This window comes from Mustelus asterias, chromosome 23, assembly GCF_964213995.1.
Source record: "Mustelus asterias chromosome 23, sMusAst1.hap1.1, whole genome shotgun sequence".
Lineage (NCBI taxonomy): Eukaryota > Metazoa > Chordata > Chondrichthyes > Carcharhiniformes > Triakidae > Mustelus > Mustelus asterias.
Window position 1 is genome coordinate 17,089,382 of NC_135823.1, and position 17,628 is coordinate 17,107,009.

General features: G+C 46.1%; 1 protein-coding gene across 1 annotated transcript in view; it reads left to right on the top strand.

Moving 5' to 3' along the window:
- The first annotated feature begins 462 nt into the window (after nt 1-462).
- mettl26 (methyltransferase like 26) overlaps nt 463-17,628 on the top strand; it is a 40,643-nt gene continuing 23,477 nt past the window's right edge. The window contains exons 1-3 of the mRNA XM_078240056.1: nt 463-756; nt 9,487-9,649; nt 14,970-15,029. Coding sequence (XP_078096182.1) covers nt 563-756; nt 9,487-9,649; nt 14,970-15,029 — 417 coding nt within the window. The 5' untranslated portion in view covers nt 463-562. The remainder of the gene's footprint in view (nt 757-9,486; nt 9,650-14,969; nt 15,030-17,628) is intronic.

Here is a 17,628-nt window from a genome sequence, read left to right on the forward strand (position 1 = left end):
ATCAGTGCAAAAGGGCAGCACGGTGGCACAGTTGTTAGCAGTGCTGCCTCACAGCGCCAGGGACCCAGGTTCGATTCCCGGCTTGGGTCACTGTCTGTGTGGAGTTTGCACGTTCTCCCCTTGTCTGCGTGGGTTTCCTCCGGGGGCTCCGGTTTCCTCCCGCAGTCTGAAAGACGTGCTGGTTAGATGCATTGGCCATGTTAAATTCTCCCTCAGTGTACCCGAACAGGCGCCGGAGTGTGGCGACTAGGGGATTTTAACAGTAACTTCATTGCAGCGTTAATGTAAACCTACTTGTGACACTAAAGGAAATAAAGGATACTTGCTGGCAGGGCTGGTCACTGCGCAGGCGCGGGTGCGCAGTGGCCGCTGGGAATTGTAGTCCGCCGCTCTCCCGGGCTGTGTGGGCGGCAATGGCGGCGGGGCCAGGACTGGACTACAACTCCCAGAGGGCCCCGCGGCACCGGCAGCCCGCGAGCAGCGCAAAGTTTGGAGCTGCCGAACGCCAGCTCTGATCCGGACACTCGGGCTCGCGGCTGCGAGCTCACTCCTTCGCCACACGATGATGGTGGCTCCGGCTGCCGAGCGGAACAAGGAGCCGATCCTGAGTGTGATCCGGCAGCAGCTGCGCCCCGGAGCCCCCGCTCTGGCCCTGGAGTTAGCCTCAGGATCCGGGCAGCACTCGGTGCACTTCGCCCAGGCTCTGCCCAGCGTGCGGTGGCAGCCTTCCGAGCTGGAGCCCCGGGCACTGGAGAGGTGAGGGAGGTAGGGGGTAGTGGGGGAGAGGTGAGGGGGGTGGTGAGGGGGGGGGGGGGGGGTGGTGAGGGGGGGGGGGGGGTGGTGAGGGGGGGGGGGGGGGTGGTGAGGGGGGGGGAGGGAATGAGGAAGGAAGAGCAACAGGAGGCTGGTAAGCATTAGGAGTTTCTGGACTGTTCGGCAGCAATCACTCTGATAGTCGCCCTGCCTGTGGATTGTCTCTGTCCATTGAGGGTCTGTCTGTCTAAATGTCAGTCTGTCTGTCGATGGTCTGTCTGTCTGAGGATCACTCTGTCCATTAGTGATCATTAAAACTAATTGTTGCCAATCTGCAAGTTTGTGTATTCAGCAATTTAATAAGCAAGCTCTCCATTCGTTCCGTGTCTTAACATTTCAGAAATCCAGTTGTCTGTTCAATTACATCTTATTTTAACGTTAAATCGAAACTGAATCAGGACAAGCTCCAGAAAAAAAATTGATTTATCTGCCGGGGTACTAAAGGAGCCGGAGGTCTAGATTATCACGTCTACAATGTAGTGTAATGTTCAGCTCCACAAGCGTGTTACTTTATTCTGTCCCAAACAACCAGTGCTGAAAGATGAATGATCATGATTAAGACCTGGGGTGATTGGAATCCAAGCAAAAGGATCTGAGACAGACACAATTAAACACATTGTAAAAATTATCAGCCAGTGGCTCAGGATTCAGAAATAAAACTAACCACCCTGCGGATCATAATGATGGCATATTGTGGTGTGTACTGCTCTCTGAGGAGCAACAATGGAGTGCCACAGCCGATCTCTGAATCCCTAGATTATAGAGGAGGGGAAAAAATGTCTTGCTTTCCTGCTGGAGCTGTAGGTATGTGGTGGATGGGCAGAGTCTGAATGACTGTGATACCTTTTATGGTTGAATAACCTATATACGTTCAATGCCCCAAGAGCTCACCGAAAGGATGGGCACTTGGGTCAGAGGGCTGTCAGTATTACATAGAAACATAGAAAACTACAGCACAAAACAGGCCCTTCGGCCCCACAAGTTGTGCCGAACATATCCCTACCTTTTAGGCCTACCTTTAACCCTCCATCCTATTAAGTCCCATGAACTCATCCAGGAGTCTCTTAAAAGACCCTATTGAGTTTGCCTCCACCACCGCTGACGGCAGCCGATTCCACTCGCCCACCACCCTCTGTGTGAAAAACTTCCCCCTAACATTTCCCCTGTACCTACCCCCCAGCACCTTAAACCTGTGTCCTCTCGTAGCAGCCATTTCCACTCTGGGAAAAAGCCTCTGAGAGTCCACCCGATCTATGCCTCTCAACATCTTATATACCTCTATTAGGTCTCCTCTCATCCTACGTCTCTCCAAGGAGAAAAGACCGAGCTCCCTCAGCCTATCCTCATAAGGCATGCCACTCAATCCAGGCAACATCCTTGTAAATCTCCTCTGCACCCTTTCAATCTTTTCCACATCCTTCCTGTAATGAGGCGACCAGAACTGAGCACAGTACTCCAAGTGGGGTCTGACGAGGGTCTTATATAGCTGCATCATTATCCCCGGACTCCTAAACTCAGTCCCTCGATTGATAAAGGCCAGCACACCATACGCCTTCTTAACCACCTCCTCCACCTGTGGGGCCGATTTTAGAGTCCTATGGACCCGGACCTCAAGGTCCTTCTGATCCTCTACCGTACTAAGAGTCTTTCCCTTTATATTGTACTCCTTCATCCCATTCGACCTGCCAAAATGGACCACTACGCATTTATCTGGGTTGAAGTCCATCTGCCACTTCTCCGCCCAGTCTTGCATTCTGTGGAATAACACCACAGTATGAAGGAGATTTAATAATCCCAACTAAAATTCACTTATGAGGATAGATTGGAGAGGTTGGGACTGTTCTCCTTGGAGAGGAGAAGGCTAAGAGGAGATTTGATAGAGATGTTTAAAATCATGAGGGGGCTGTTCAGAGTAGATGGAAAGAAACTGTTCCCACTCGTAAAAGGATCAAGAACGAGAAGGCACAGATTTAAAGTCATAGAGGTTTACAGCATGGAAACAGGCCCTTCGGCCCAACTTGTCTATGTCACCTTTTTTTTTTAAAAACACCAAAGCTAATCCTAATTGCCCGCATTTGGCCCATATCCCTTGATACCCATTGTACCCATATAAAGTGAGTTACTAAGGAAGCAAACATTGTCACACAGCGAGTGGTTAGGGCCTGGAATGTTCTACCAGGTAGTATGGTAGAGACAGATATCATCAAGGTGTTCATCGTAGAATCTTTACAGTGCAGAAGGAGGCCATTCAGCCCATTGAGTCTGCACCGACCACAATCCCACCCGGGCCCTATCCCCATAACCCCACATATTTACTTTGCTAATCCCCTGACACTAAGGGGCAATTTATCATGGCCAATGCACCTAACCTGCACACTTTGGACTGTGGGAGGAAACAGGAGCACCCGGAGGAATCCCACGCAGACATGGGGAGAACGTGCAAACTCCACACAGACAGCAACCCAAGCCGGAATTGAACCGGATCCCAGGCGCTGTGAGGCAGCAGTGCTAACCACTGTGTCACCTATTCATGTGGGCATTAGATGATTATTTGAATATAAACAATGTGCAGGGGTACGGGGGAAAGGCAGGGAAATGGCACTGATTATGCTAATTTGGAGAGCCGGTGCAACCGTGATGGGCCAAATGGCCTCCTTTTGCACCATAACAATTCTGCCATTCTGAATGGGATTGCAATGGAGAATATTGGGAATGCAAGCAGTGAGTCCCAGCTGGTTGCAGTTACCCTGTCTAGGATCATCTTCATCTTGAGTCTGCTGTTCATGTTGAGTGCCCCAGTCTGCCATATGAGATGGCAGTAGGAGGGCAGAGCATGAATCTTCACGGGCATTTCAACTTTTTCTGCCCCATTTTACATGGGCTGTCATATGGAAGGTGGTGTATAATCCCATAAATTGGGGCAGCCACAGAGATTGACCTGTTGACCCTTAGTGTGACTTTCATTTCCGATGTTTGGGGGTAATTCTGTCCCCCGACACCTCTTGGTGAATCTTCTAGTGTTGCAATGGCTGGCTCTCTCACGATATGGGAATCCAGCAGGCTGCCCCTTCCTCTTCCAGACATCACAAGTCCAAGGCCCAGGCGAATGAGATGGGGGCTTGGCTATAAACAGGCAGGAGGCCTGAAGCCAGCCTGAAAACGCTCACAAAGAGAATCACCTATATTAATCTCCGCCCACCTCCCCCCGTCCTCCTGCCATGCTGTCCCCATTCCCAACCTCACCCCAATAAGTCACTGCCCTTCGCAAAATTTGACTAATAATTCCATGCAAATGCTAGATGTCGGTAAAAATGAAATGGGTGGATTACAGTGGAATGTTTTTCCCCAAGTCACTGTTTGTTTATTTGCCTGTTGCGACGCGGTGCTTACCCTGCTGTACAGAAATTATTTGGTCAGGCGATATCTGAATTTCTCAATGTTCTGGCAGCGATCGATTAGGCTAAAATGACACTGATAAGTCAGTTAATTTCCGAGCTCTCTTGTCAGTCATTGCATGTATAGTTCCAGCAGAGGCCATTTGCAGCTTTCATTATTTTTCACTGCAAGAGATAAAGATGAATAATGTTTTTCGTATGTATATGTGTGGGTATGAAAGAGTGATAAAGTGTAGACATTTTAATATTTTACCAGATAGTTACAATTTCTGTATGATGCTGCTCTGATAACATTGTTGAGCTTGTTTTTTAAAAAATACCCATTATTTTGCTTCTAGTCTTTAATTTTAAAACAGTAAGTTCTTCGATGACACAGCATATTTGATTCAAACTATCTGTGATCAGATTGCTTCTCTATCTGTTTTAGCTGAATCATAGATTCTCTACAGGCCATTCGGCCCATCGAGTCTGCACCGACCACAATCCCACCCAGGCCCTATTCCCATAACCCCACTTATTTACCCTGCTAATCCCCCTAATACTAAGGAACACTTTAGCATAGCCAGTGCACCTAATCGGCACATCTTTGGACAGTGGGAGGAAACCGGAGCACCCAAAGGAAACCCACGCAGACACGGGGAGAACGTGCAAACTCCACGCTGACAGTGACCCGAGGCCGGAATTGAACCTGGGTCCCTGGCGCTGTGAGGCAGCAGTGCCAACCACTGTGCCTCCCTCACTGTGTGTGCTATTCCATGTACAAGGAAAACAGCTAGGGTTTTGAAGAAGGGCATCGTGAATCTTTTTGACAAAATTATTTTGTTCTTGCAATTAAATCAAACACAGACTAGTTGAGCACTTTGTGGAACTTCTCTATTAAATTTACATGTTCTTTCACTCTTGCTGGCTCAAAATCCTAGAACTCCCTTCACGACAGCGCTGTGGGTGTACCTACATCACATCAACTGAGGTGGATTAAGAAGGTGGCTCACCACCATCTTCTCAAGGGCAACTAGGGATGTGTTATAAATGCTGGGCTCGCCCATATCCCGTGAATGAATTAAAAAAAAGTGAGCCTGAATTTCCAGCCTCTTGTCCTTTTAATTCTTTGCCCCGTTCCCACTCTGACCTCAGCGTCTCAATGCCTTGTTCCAATGACGTGCCACAGAAACCTGAGGAACAGCACCTTACCGTTTGGCTTTAATATCGTGATCAGCAATTTCAAATCCTAACCAATACCCAAAGATATGCAGGTTAGGTGGATTGGTCATGCTGAATTGCCCCTTGGTGTCCCATGATGTGTAGGTGAGGTGGATCAGCCATGGTAAATGTGTGGGGTTGTGGGGACAGGATGGGGGAATGGGCCTGGGTAAGACTCTCTTGTCAGAGGGTCATTGCAGACTCGATGGACTGAATGGTCTCCTTCTGCACTATAGGGATTCTATGATTTTTTGAATACTCCTTTTTCTTCCACCAGCAGTTGTTGCTAATGAGTCTGCGATTCCCATTTACACCTCCTCTAGACCCATCTCCTGTTTCTTTGCCTGTTCTGAAGCACCTGGAGGAAACCCACGCAGACATGGGGAGGACATGCAGACTCTGTACAGACAGTGACCCAAGCCGGGAATCAAACCCAGGTCCTTGGCACTGTGAAGCAACAGTGCTAACCACTGTGCCACCGTGCTGCCCCAAGTGGTTGGTACAAGTATAATTGCATTTTACCCCTGCAGGGCTATTGCAAAAGATTGAAAAATTATTCTTACTGAAATGGACTAATTATTCCTACCCTAGTCTTCAAATCCTGGGCATCTGTGTATAATGATATAATAGCATGGGGAGCAGTTAATTTTATTAACCAAATTATATAGAGAACGGACTTGGAGACATCTTAATGAAGCGGACAGAAGATTCAGATTGTGTGCCAAACACCAAGGGTGTGACTGCCAGTTGTAGTGAACCCAATGGAAAACATCATTGCTGCACAATTGATATTATTTTAATAACAAACTTAAGAAATCCTTTCAGTTAAATATTACTCTCTCTGTGACACCCTTGTCCACTCCTCCATTGCCCCCAGTGCCTCATCCCCTTCCCACATCACCTTGCAATTGCAAAAGGTGCAACGCCTGTCCCTTTACCTCCTCCCTCCTCACTGTTCAGGGCCCCAAACACTCCTTTCAGTTTAAGCAGCCTTTCACTTGCACCTCCTTCAATTTGGTTTATTGTATTCGCTGTTCCCAACGTGGTCTCCTCTACACCGGGGAGACTAAATGCAGACTGGGTGACCGCTTTGCGGAACACTTCCGCTCAGTCCGCATGCATGAACCCAGCCTTCCTGTTGCTGCCATTTTAATTCAGCACCTTGCTTTCATGCCCGCATGTCCGTCCTTGGCCTGCTGCAATGTTCCAGTGAAGCTTGGCACAAGCTGGAGGAGTAGCATCTCATCTTCCGATTGGGCACATTGCAACCCTCAAGACTCAACGTTGAGTTTGGCAACTTTAGATTGTGACCTTTCTCCTCCATCTTAAATGCTTTTTTTATATCCTATACATTTATTGTCTCAATGCAACCCGCCCCAACCCCAGGACATCTTTTTCTTGTTAAGGTTGCTATGTCTTATTGCAATCTTTCCCAGCTACAGTTTAATATCCAACACATTTTTCCTCTCTGATGAAGAGTCAAGCAGACTCAAAACATTAACTCTGTTTTCTTTCCCCACAGATGCTGCCAGACCTGCTGAGTTTTTCCAGCATTCTCTGTTTTTATTTCAGATTCCAGCATCCGCCATATTTACTAATTTTCTTTATTAAGTTAAATATTACATTTTAGAATCATAGAATCCCTACAGTGCAGAAGGAAGCCATTCGGCCCATCGAGTCTGCACTGACCACAATCCCACCCAGGCCCTATTCCTATATTTACCCTGCTAATCCTCTGACACGAGGGAGAATTTAGCATGGCCAGGCAACCTAACCTGTACATCTTTGGACAGTGGGAGGAAACCGGAGCACCAGAGGAAACCCACACAGACCCAGGCAGAATGTGCAAACTCCACACAGACAGTGACCCGAGGCCGGAATTGAACCCAGGTCCCTGGCACTGTGAGGCAGCAGAGCTAACCACTGTGCCACCGTGCCGCTTTTGTTTTGTTGTGAGAATCGTGTCAATCTCCACATCCTCACAACTGCCTGCACTGATAAACTGAAGGAGAAAAACAACCTTTACTACATTATCATAACAAATCTCCCACAGTGTTGTTCCTAACAAGACAAAATATGCTGCTTGCCGTATAAAGTACAATGTTTTGTAATACCGAAACAGGCCGTTCAGCCCAGTCAGATGATCCAGTGGCTAAGTGCATAGCACTCTCGTCTCTGAATCAGAAGGTTGTGGGTTCAAGTCCCACACCAGTCTTGAGCACAAAATGCTGGACAGTGGAGTGCGCGGGGACTGCTGCACTGTCAGAGATGCCAACGGAGCAGATAGTAAATCGCGACTCTGGGCGGAATTTTCCCATCCCATCTACCACGGGAATCGTAGCGGGAGGGACACAGACCGTGCAAAGGGCTGTTGACCTCGGGTGGGATTTTCCGGCACTGGGGCGAGTACGGCCAGAAAGTCCACCCCTTCCACCACCACCATTCCCCCCCCCCCCCCCCCCCCCCCCCCCAGTCTGCTCTCTAAGATAGTTGTAAAAGATCTTATATTGTTATTTCAAAGAGTATGGGACGTCTTGTTAAAGTTGTACAAGACATTGGTAAGGCCACACTTGGAATACTGTGTGCAATTCTGGTCACCCTATTATAGAAAGGATATTATTAAACTAGAAAGAGTGCAGAAAAGATTTACTAGGATGCTACCGGGACTTGATGGATTGAATTATAAGGAGAGGCTGAATAGACTGGGACTTTTTTTCTCTGAAGCGCAGGAGGTTGAGGGGTGACCTTATAGAGGTCTATAAAATAATGAGGGGCACAGATCAGCTAGATAGTCAGCATCTTTTCCCAAAGGTAGGGGAGTCTAAAACTAGAGGGCATAGGTTTAAGGTGAGAGGGGAGAGATACAAAAGTGTCCAGAGGTGCAATTGTTTCACACATAGGGTGGTGAGTGCCTGGAACAAGCTGCCAGAGGTAGTAGTAAAGTGGGTACAATTTTATCTTTTAAAAAGCATTTAGATAGTTACATGGGTACGATGGGCATAGAGGGATATGGGCCAAATGCGGGCAATTGGGATTAGCTTAGGGGTTTTAAAAAAAAATAAGGGTGGCATGGACAAGTTGGGCCAAAGGGCCTGTTTCCATGTTGTAAAGCTCTATGACTCTAGTATAATTAATCTTCCAAGGTATTGCACGTGGACCAGAAAAGCTCTCATGACCTGTAGACCAGAAAAGCTCTCATGACCTGTAGTCATGACCTGTAGACCTGGGTAGGATATTATGGCCTTGCTCGTCCCAAAACATTAAAATCCCGTCAACAGCCTTTCCGTGGTCCGCCCCCTCACCCACTCTGATTCCCGTGTTGGGTGGGACACTAAAAGTCCGGCCAATGTCTCTGATTCTATCCTTATCTGACCATTCGTTTGTGGCATGCTTGCTGTTTCTCTGCTTTGCTCTCCGTATCTTTTTTAAAAAATTTTAATGTGGGTGGATGAGAAACTAACCAGAAATTGGAATAAATTGTGTGATCTTGGTTGCTTGAAGCTAGGTCGGTTGACGGTGACATTTCCTGTCTGCTTTTATTTGAGTGAATTAGTATGCTCAACTTAAGTGGCTCAAGCAGTCGCCATCTGCTAAATTTGACAGACATCAGTGTGTCTGTCCTAACACTTTGAAGGTTAATGCGCACTTTTCTGTGCACTGTGAGAATGCGCTAGATGCAAGACTTGTAATTGCTAAATTTGTGGATTAAATCTGAGGTAGGGATGATCACCTGAATGTTTGAATTGAATTGTTGTGGCATGGTACAAAAGAAAATCACTGCGGATGCTGGAATCTGAAACCAAAAGAGAAAATGCTGGAAAATCTCAGCAGGTCTGGCAGCATCTGTGAGGAGAGAAAAGAGCTGACGTTTCGAGTCCAAAGCTGTCACTTTGACTAAGGGTCACCTGGACTCGAAACGTCAGCTCTTTTCGCTCCTTACAGATGCTGCCAGACCTGCTGAGATTTTCCAGCATTTTCTCTTTTTTGCTGTGGCATGGTGCTTTTCCCAGTAGCATATTAATTTTCTTGCATGGTTGCCTGATGGAAAAGACTTATCTCAACGTGTTTTTTTTCCCAGCATTTCAGCATATATTGCAGCGACAAGAGTGGAGAATGTAAAGCAGCCGCTTAACATTGACTGTTCACAGAGCTGGGAGACCTGGGGAGGATTGAAGCCAAACTCCTTTGATCTTATTATAAATATTAACATGATTCACATCACCGAGATAAAGTGCACTGAGGTGAGAGTTCTGTTCATCTGTATGAATTCATTCTGTTCGACCACTAGCTGTCATTTCCAAAGAACCAATTTGAACTGCATTTTTGAAAGATTGCCTAATGCAGTCATTCATTTGGACCAGTAAATTATGGATTGAAGTAAGACCAAAAGATAAAGACTCCATAGAATCCCTACAGTGCAGAAGGAGGCCATTTGGCCCATCGAGTCTGCACCGACCACAATCCCACCCAGCCCCTATCCCCTTAACCCCACATATTTACCCTACTAGTCCCCCAGACACTTGGTGGCAATTTAGCATGGCCAATACACCTAACCAGCACATCTTTGGATTGTGGGAGGAAACCGGAGCAGACTTAGGCCATTCTGCCCATCGAGTCTGCTCCGCCATTCAATCATGGCTAATATGATTCGGATTCCTATTCTCCTGCCTTCTCCCCGTAATCCTTTATCCCCTTATTGATCAAGAACCTATCTATCTCTGCCTTAAAGACACTCAGTGACCTGGCCTCCATAGTCTTCTATGGCAATGAATTCCATAGATTCACCATTATCTGGCTGAAGAAATTCCTCCTCATCTCAGTTTTAAAGGAGCGTCCCTTCACTCTGAGGTTGTGCCCTTGAGTTCTAATCTCTCCCACGAGTGGAAACATCCTCTCCACGTCCTCTCTATCTAGACCACTCAATACTCTGTAAGCTTCAATTTGACCCCCCCCCCCCCCCCCCCCCTCACCCTTCTAAACTCCCTGGACAGGCCCAGAATATTCCTTGTATGATAAACCCTTCATTCCTGGGATCATTCTTGTGAACCTTCTCTGGACCCCTCCAAGGCCAATACATCCTTCCTTTAGGTATGGGGCCCAAAACTGCTCACAGTACTCCAAATGGGATCTGACCAGAGTCTTCTACAGCCTCAGCTGTACATCGCTGCTTTTGTGTCCTAGCCCTCTAGAAATTAATGTTAACTTTGAATTAAGGTTAAAGTTCACTGCAATTTTATGAATGGAAATCAAGCTCAGTATTATGTGTAATCTCGTGGTTCGTTTGCTTTCCAGTTGAATGACTTCACTTTTTGATTTGATTTATTATTGTCACATGTATTAACGTACAGTGAAAAGTATTGTTTCTTGTGCACTATACAAACAAAGCATACCGTTCATTGAGAACGAAAGGAGAGAGTGCAGAATGTGGTGTTACAGTCATAGCTAGGGTGTAGCGAAAGATCAACTTAGTGTGAGGTAAGTCCATTCAAAAGTCTGATGGCAGCAGGAAAGAAGCTGTTCTTGAGTCGGTTGGTACGTATTGTCAGACTTTTGTATCTTTTTCCTGACGGAAGAAGGTGGAAGAGAGAATGTCCGGGGTCCTTGATTATGCTGGCTGCTTTCCTGAGGCAGCGGGAAGTGTAGACAGTCAATGGATAGGAGGCTGGTTTGTGTGATGGATTGGACTTCATTCACAACCCTTTGTAGTTTCTTGGGGTTAGCGTTTCGTTGTTAATTCCTTTAGTATATCATTAACTGTAATATATTATAATCATAGAATCCCTACAGTGCAGAAAGAGGCCCATCAAGCCTGCACTGACAATAATCCCCTCCAAGCCCGATCCCCGTAACCCCACATATTCATCCTGTTAATTTCCCTGACACTCGGGGGTAATTTCACATGGCCAATTAACCTTACCCACACATCTTTGGATTGTGTGAGGAAACCGGAGCACCCAAAGGAAACCACACAGACACAGGGAGTGCAAACTCCACACAGATGGTGACCTGAGGCTGGAATTGAACCCGAGTTCCTGGTGCTGTGACACCATGTTGCCCATAATGCGTGCATTTCAGAATCTGCTAGATGATAAACCTCCTTTAACATGTGTTGTTTAGGTGTAAAACTGAGCAGTGACTAATTTGGTGGCGTCATCCTTCCTTCCATGCAAATAGCCAGACCGATGATCACAAAGATAACAGTTTCTGTATGTGTAGCACTGTTACCCTGGCAAAGCTTTCCAAGTTATTTCACAGGACGTTTGATCAGACATCATCTAGGGACTCTGAGAAGTTTGGCAGAGGGCGCAACTTTGTAATTGAACGGAGAAATTCCAAAAAGACTTTTGAAGGTGAAGATAATAATAAGGCCAGGAGTAAAAATTGAGGTGAGGGTTTGTGATAGCTCGACTATGTTACCTTTTGGGGGCTGGTAGGAAAAGATGTGTTCAGGATACATGAAAGGTGCAAACGGGGACATAAGGTAAAGCTGGAGGAACAGAATAGCTTGGAGGAGTTACTGAGTTGATTTGCATGAAGATGTCAAAGTAATACCAGCAGAGTTAGAATCATAGCTGGTGGAGATCCATTACTGACTGATTCAGCTCCTTTCCACTGTAATGTGAGTCACCTGATGAAGGAGCAGCACTCTGAAAGCTCGTGATTCCAAATAAACCTGTTGGACTTTAACCTGGTGTTGTGAGACTTCTTACTGTAGCTTATGAGTACTTCCTTATCAATTTTAAAAAAAAACAGTACCTCAGCCAAGGCCTCTACCTTTAATAATGATTTTGTTTCAAAGAATCCAAAGATGTGTGGGTTAGGTGGATTGGCCATGCTAAATTGCCCCATTGTGTCAGGGGGACTAGCTAAGGTAAATACATGGGGTTGTAGGGATAGGGCCTGGGTGGGATTGTGGTCGGTGCAGACTCAATGGGTCGAATAGCCTCCTTCTGCACTGTAGGATTCTATGATTCTATGATTTCTGGTCTTTGATTGGCCCGAACCCTCTTTGACTATTTGTGTGTTGATAAGAGATTATTGGGTTCTCTTTAATGCAATCCACAAATTTATTCTCCTTCAATGTTGATGGCACGGAGTCCATTTTCTTTCCACCTCAAAGATTAACATTAATTGTTTTGGAGCGTGTGATTATTTAAGTAGGCTTGGTGAGTTGCTGTGGTATGTTTCTCAGATTATACACGCTGCATATCATGGTGCAATTATCGTTAGCTTGTGCCAGTCTCAAGAAGTTAGTGAGGGGGACTTGAGAAGGTTAGATGGTCTGGCATTGCCTACGTTGGTTCTGCTTTGTTGGGCTCCCGCCAACAGGTCCCTCTGTCCCTTTTTCTAATTTTGGTAAGTGATTGTTTTCAGAGGGCAGTAGGAATCAAGCAGGTAATGAACTGGACTTGGATGTGGACCACGGGCTCTATGTCCTGAAGGGCATTCACGAATTAACTCGGTGTTGAGGACATTTGAGTTTTTGTGATTATTTCTCTGGTGTTGATACATGCATTATCAAAATGAGTTAATTCAATTTCATAATTCTGCTGTTGGATTTACATAGGAATAAAGCAACTGGGGAAGGTCATTGAATCTCTCTAGTCTGTATCATCATTCAGTTAGATTGATCAGTACCAACATGTCATTTACCTGACTTTATCCAAATCATTAGACACACTTACCTGTAATAAGCATGTAACAGTTTGGTCTTGGAAATTCCAACTGACCTAGCATCCACTAGGAGGAAAGAGAAGTCCGCACTTCTACTTTTTTTAAAGAAATGCTTCCCTATTTCACACCTCGATGTGTGAATGACTCACACCCTCCAACCTATACCTGTGAAGCTACTCTGCTGTTCAGTGGCTTTCAACAATCATATTTCTTTTTCTACATTTTCAATGTAAACTTCACATGTGGTTACGATCAGAAATTGTGTGTTATGTTGCAGGAGAAAGGCCAGTATAAAATTTCTATAGCTAGGAGCCAGGATTGTCAGTGAAATGCTTTGGTCTACTTTGAGGTCAGTTGTCATCATAGAATAAATCATAGAATCCCTACAGTATAGAGGGAGGCCATTCAGCCCATTGCATCTGTACCGACCACAATCCCACCCAGGCTCTATTCCCGTAACCCCACACATTTACCCTGCTAATCCCCCTGATACGAAGGTCAATTTAGCATGGCCAATCAACCTAACCTGCATATCTTTGGAGTGTGGGAGGAAACCGGAGCACCTGGAGGAAACTCACACAGACGTGGGGAGAATGTGCAAACTCCACACAGACAGTGATCCGAGGCCGGAATTGAACCCAGATCCCTGGTGCTGTGAGGCAGCAGTGCTGACCACTGTGCCACCATGCCGCCGTCTATCACTTTTTGAAAGTTTTACATACAAAACAAATGATACGGAAATTCCATTTTCATTCAGATAACCTCTGTAATTCTCTCTGGAGCTTGAAGTTATTCTTGGTGTACTTGGTGTTGGTGACTTGTTGCAGAAAACAATTGCATTCTTGAAGACTTTTATAAAAAGTGAGGTATTTGGCACCTCAACATTTCACCCAAGAACCAGGAGAGTGTGGCAGGATTCTGCCAACGCCCAGTTGCTAGGATCTCCTGCACCTGTATCTACTGCTATTAATGATTTTTCCAGTTATTGCCAGCACGATGCAAGAAACCTCTAGCAACAAGACCTTTGTAGTCTTTCTCTTTCTTTACCCCTCTAAATACTGTTAATGTAACCCTATGCCATCTATCTTTAGGGTTTTCCCTTGCGCTATGAGCCAAGAACATAACTCATAGCTGCCTTGACATTGGTAAGTGAGGGCCATACACATTCCCATACCCTCTGGAGGAGTGTCTTAGCTTCAAACATAGATGGCACCAACTAAATAATTCTCACTGTACACAAGAGGAGCTTGAAAGATGTTTGAAAACTTATAGTATCTAACACCATTACTTCGAGTCATAGAGGTTTACAGCATGGAAACAGGCCCTTCGGCCCAACTTGTCCATGCCACCCTTTTTAAAACCCCTAAGCTAATCCCAATTGCCCGCATTTGCCCCGTATCCCTCTATACCCATCTTACCCATGTAACTATCTAAATGCTTTTTAAAAGATAAAATTGTACCCGCCTCTACTACTACCTCTGGCAGTTTGTTCCAGACGCTCACCACCCTCTGTGAAAAAATTGCCCCTCTGGACACTTTTGTATCTCTCCCCTCTCATCTTAAACCTATGCCCTCTAGTTTTAGACTCCCCTACCTTTGGGAAAAGATATTGACTATCTACCTTGTCTATGCCCCTCATTATTTTATAGACCTCTATAAGGTCACCCCTCAGCCTGCTACGCTCCAGAGAAAAAAGTCCCAATCTATTCAGCCTCTCCCTTATAACTCCATCCAACAAGTCCCGGTAGCATCCTAGTAAATCTTTTCTGCACACTTTCTAGTTTAATAATATCCTTTCTATAATAGGGTGCCCAGAATTGCACACAGTATTCCAAGTGTGTTCCAAGAATTACTTAATAATTATTTACAATCCTCTGTTTCCTGCAGGGTCTGTTCAAGGGCGCTGGTCAGTTATTAAAACCAAATGCCTTACTCATCACTTACGGGGTAAGTAATGCATGAGATTGGATTTGATGACAATGTAAAGATTTATTGCCTCTTGTTAAACCCAGTATTATTATCGTCGCGTTAATAATACAGAAAATAAATTAGGCTTTACATTATTTTTGCTGCCCCGCGGTCATTTATTTTGAGAGAAGTGACGTTTGACACTGTACTCCAAATGGAAGGAGGTTTATAATACAGTCTTGTCGTGTGTCCTTGGGTATGTTATGCCAAGGCTGAGCCATTGAACTGAATACATAAGCAATGCTGTAGATGGAGTAAAGGCAGCCAGGAAACCATCCAGAGTTCTGAAATACTGAGGGTTATCCTCAAGTTCAGCACTGAGCAGGTGAGTGGTAAGTGAGGTGGTTGCCATACTTGGATGTCACGGGTGGGAAGCCCGATGAGTTTTGTTGATCAGACTTCAAAAAATAAAATTGACGGGCTGTTCGACAGAGCAGATGGCGTCTCAATGATCAGGTGAACAGGACCAGAAAGTCTGCATGCTCCCCAGCAGGAACACTGTTGTGGAGAGGGAGCAGACAATTTTGTGGCACCTTGTGGGGTATTCACCCTTTTAGTTCCATTAAAATCATAATATTCATAAGCTGAATGGCCTATTCCTGCTGCTATCAAGTTTGGACCTAATGACTTGTATCCTAGAGTTTTAAAAGAGATGGTGGATGCATGGCTTTTGACCTTCCGAATTCCCTAGATTTTTATTTCCATTCGTGGGGCATGGGAGTCGCTGGCCGGCCAGCATTTATTTCCCATCCCTAGTTGTCTGAGGGCAATTGAGAGTCATAGAATCCCCACAGTGCAGAAGGAGACCACCTGGCCCATTGAGTCTGCACTGACAAAAATCCCACACAGGCCCTATCCTTGTAACCCCACGTAATCCCCCTGACACTAAGGGACAGTTTCACCCAGACCTGTTCCCTTCATATTTACCCCGCTAATCCCACTAAGCTATACATCTTGGGACACTAAGGGGCGATTTAGCATGGCCAATCCACCTAACCTGCTCATCTTTGGAGTGTGGGAGGAAACCAGAGCACCCGGAGGAAACCCACGCAGACACGGGGAGAATGTGCAAACTCCACACACAGTGACCCAAGGCCAGAATTGAACCCGGGTCCCTGGCGCTGTGAGGCAGCAGTGCTAACCACTGTGCCATCATGCTGCCAACCACATTGCTGTGGCTCTGGAGTCACATGTAGGCCAGACCAGGTAAGGACGACAGATTTCCTTCCCTAAAGGACATTAGTGAACCAGATGGGTTTTTCCGACCATGACAATGGTTTCATGGTCATCAGTAGATTCTTAATTCCAGATATTTTTTATTGAATTCAAATTCCACCATCTGATGTGGCGGGATTCAAAACCGGGTCCCCAGAGCATTAGCTGAGTTTCTGGATTAATAGTCTAGCGATAATGCCATTAGGTCATAGCCTCCCCAATTCTACTGCAGTCTGCGTGGATTGGAAGACAGCAAACCATGACCCTGCCCTTTTTAAGAAAGAAGGGATAGAGAATGGGAGTTAATGGCCAGTTAGCCTGACCATCAGTCATAGGAAATGTTTGGGTCTATAATCAACAACATGATGAAGGAGCACTTAGAAAATCACTATGATTGGGCAAAGTCAATACAGTTTATAAAACTGTTTGGCAAAACTGTTCTGAAGTTTTTAGCTGAAAGGATCGGGGGCAACTAGTGGATGTAATATATATAATACATAGTCAAAACAGAAAATGTTGGATAAACTCAGCAGGTCTGGCAGCATCTATGGAGAAAGAAACAGAATTAATGTTTTCAGTCACTATGATGCTTCTACGGAACTCTGTCATTTTTTGGTAAGGTTTTGCCCATCCACAGAGTGTTGTTCCCAATGAGAAAACCAACGTGTTTCTCTTCAGAGAAACTGATCAGTTTTTTCTCCCGATCTTACGACACTGCCAAAAAAAATCAAGAAGGGTGTGTTTCGGGGGGCGGGTGGGGGGGGGGGGGGGGGGGGGGAGCACCTAGACATACCCAGCTGCACAGAGATCGGGGTGCCATCTCTAAAGGGCACACCGCCCTGATCAGAACCTGAGTAAACCCCACCCCCAATCCACCACTGACGTCTCAGGGCTCCCCCCACTCCCCACCAACTGCCTTCGCCGGAATCCCCTGCTCCTCCACCCACTCTGCCACATGTGAAAGAATCTCACCCCCTTCCCATGAAGTCCTCACTGGGGTCCACCCCTTGGCACAGACAGTGCCAGGGGGCTTTGCCAAGCCACTGCCTGGCCATGTCCCTCTGCCCCTGGACTTACCTTTACAACCTGGAGAGACCCCCCCCACAACAGGTTCACATCAAGGTGAACCTGTTGTAAATGGCACTAGTCCGATATAATACCGGTGCCTGCTGAATATCCGGTGAGAGGGGCGGTCCCAGAAGAGTGCTTGCTAACATATGAAAATAAGCTTCTGCAGTCCCTCAGTGTTTTGCGCCACTCCACAGGCGAGGGGCCAGGAAGGTTGGAATTGAGAAACTCGTCGGCGTGAATCATGCTTTCCGGATTTTGACCGCGCACCACCATTCCCGCAGACTGAAAGTGC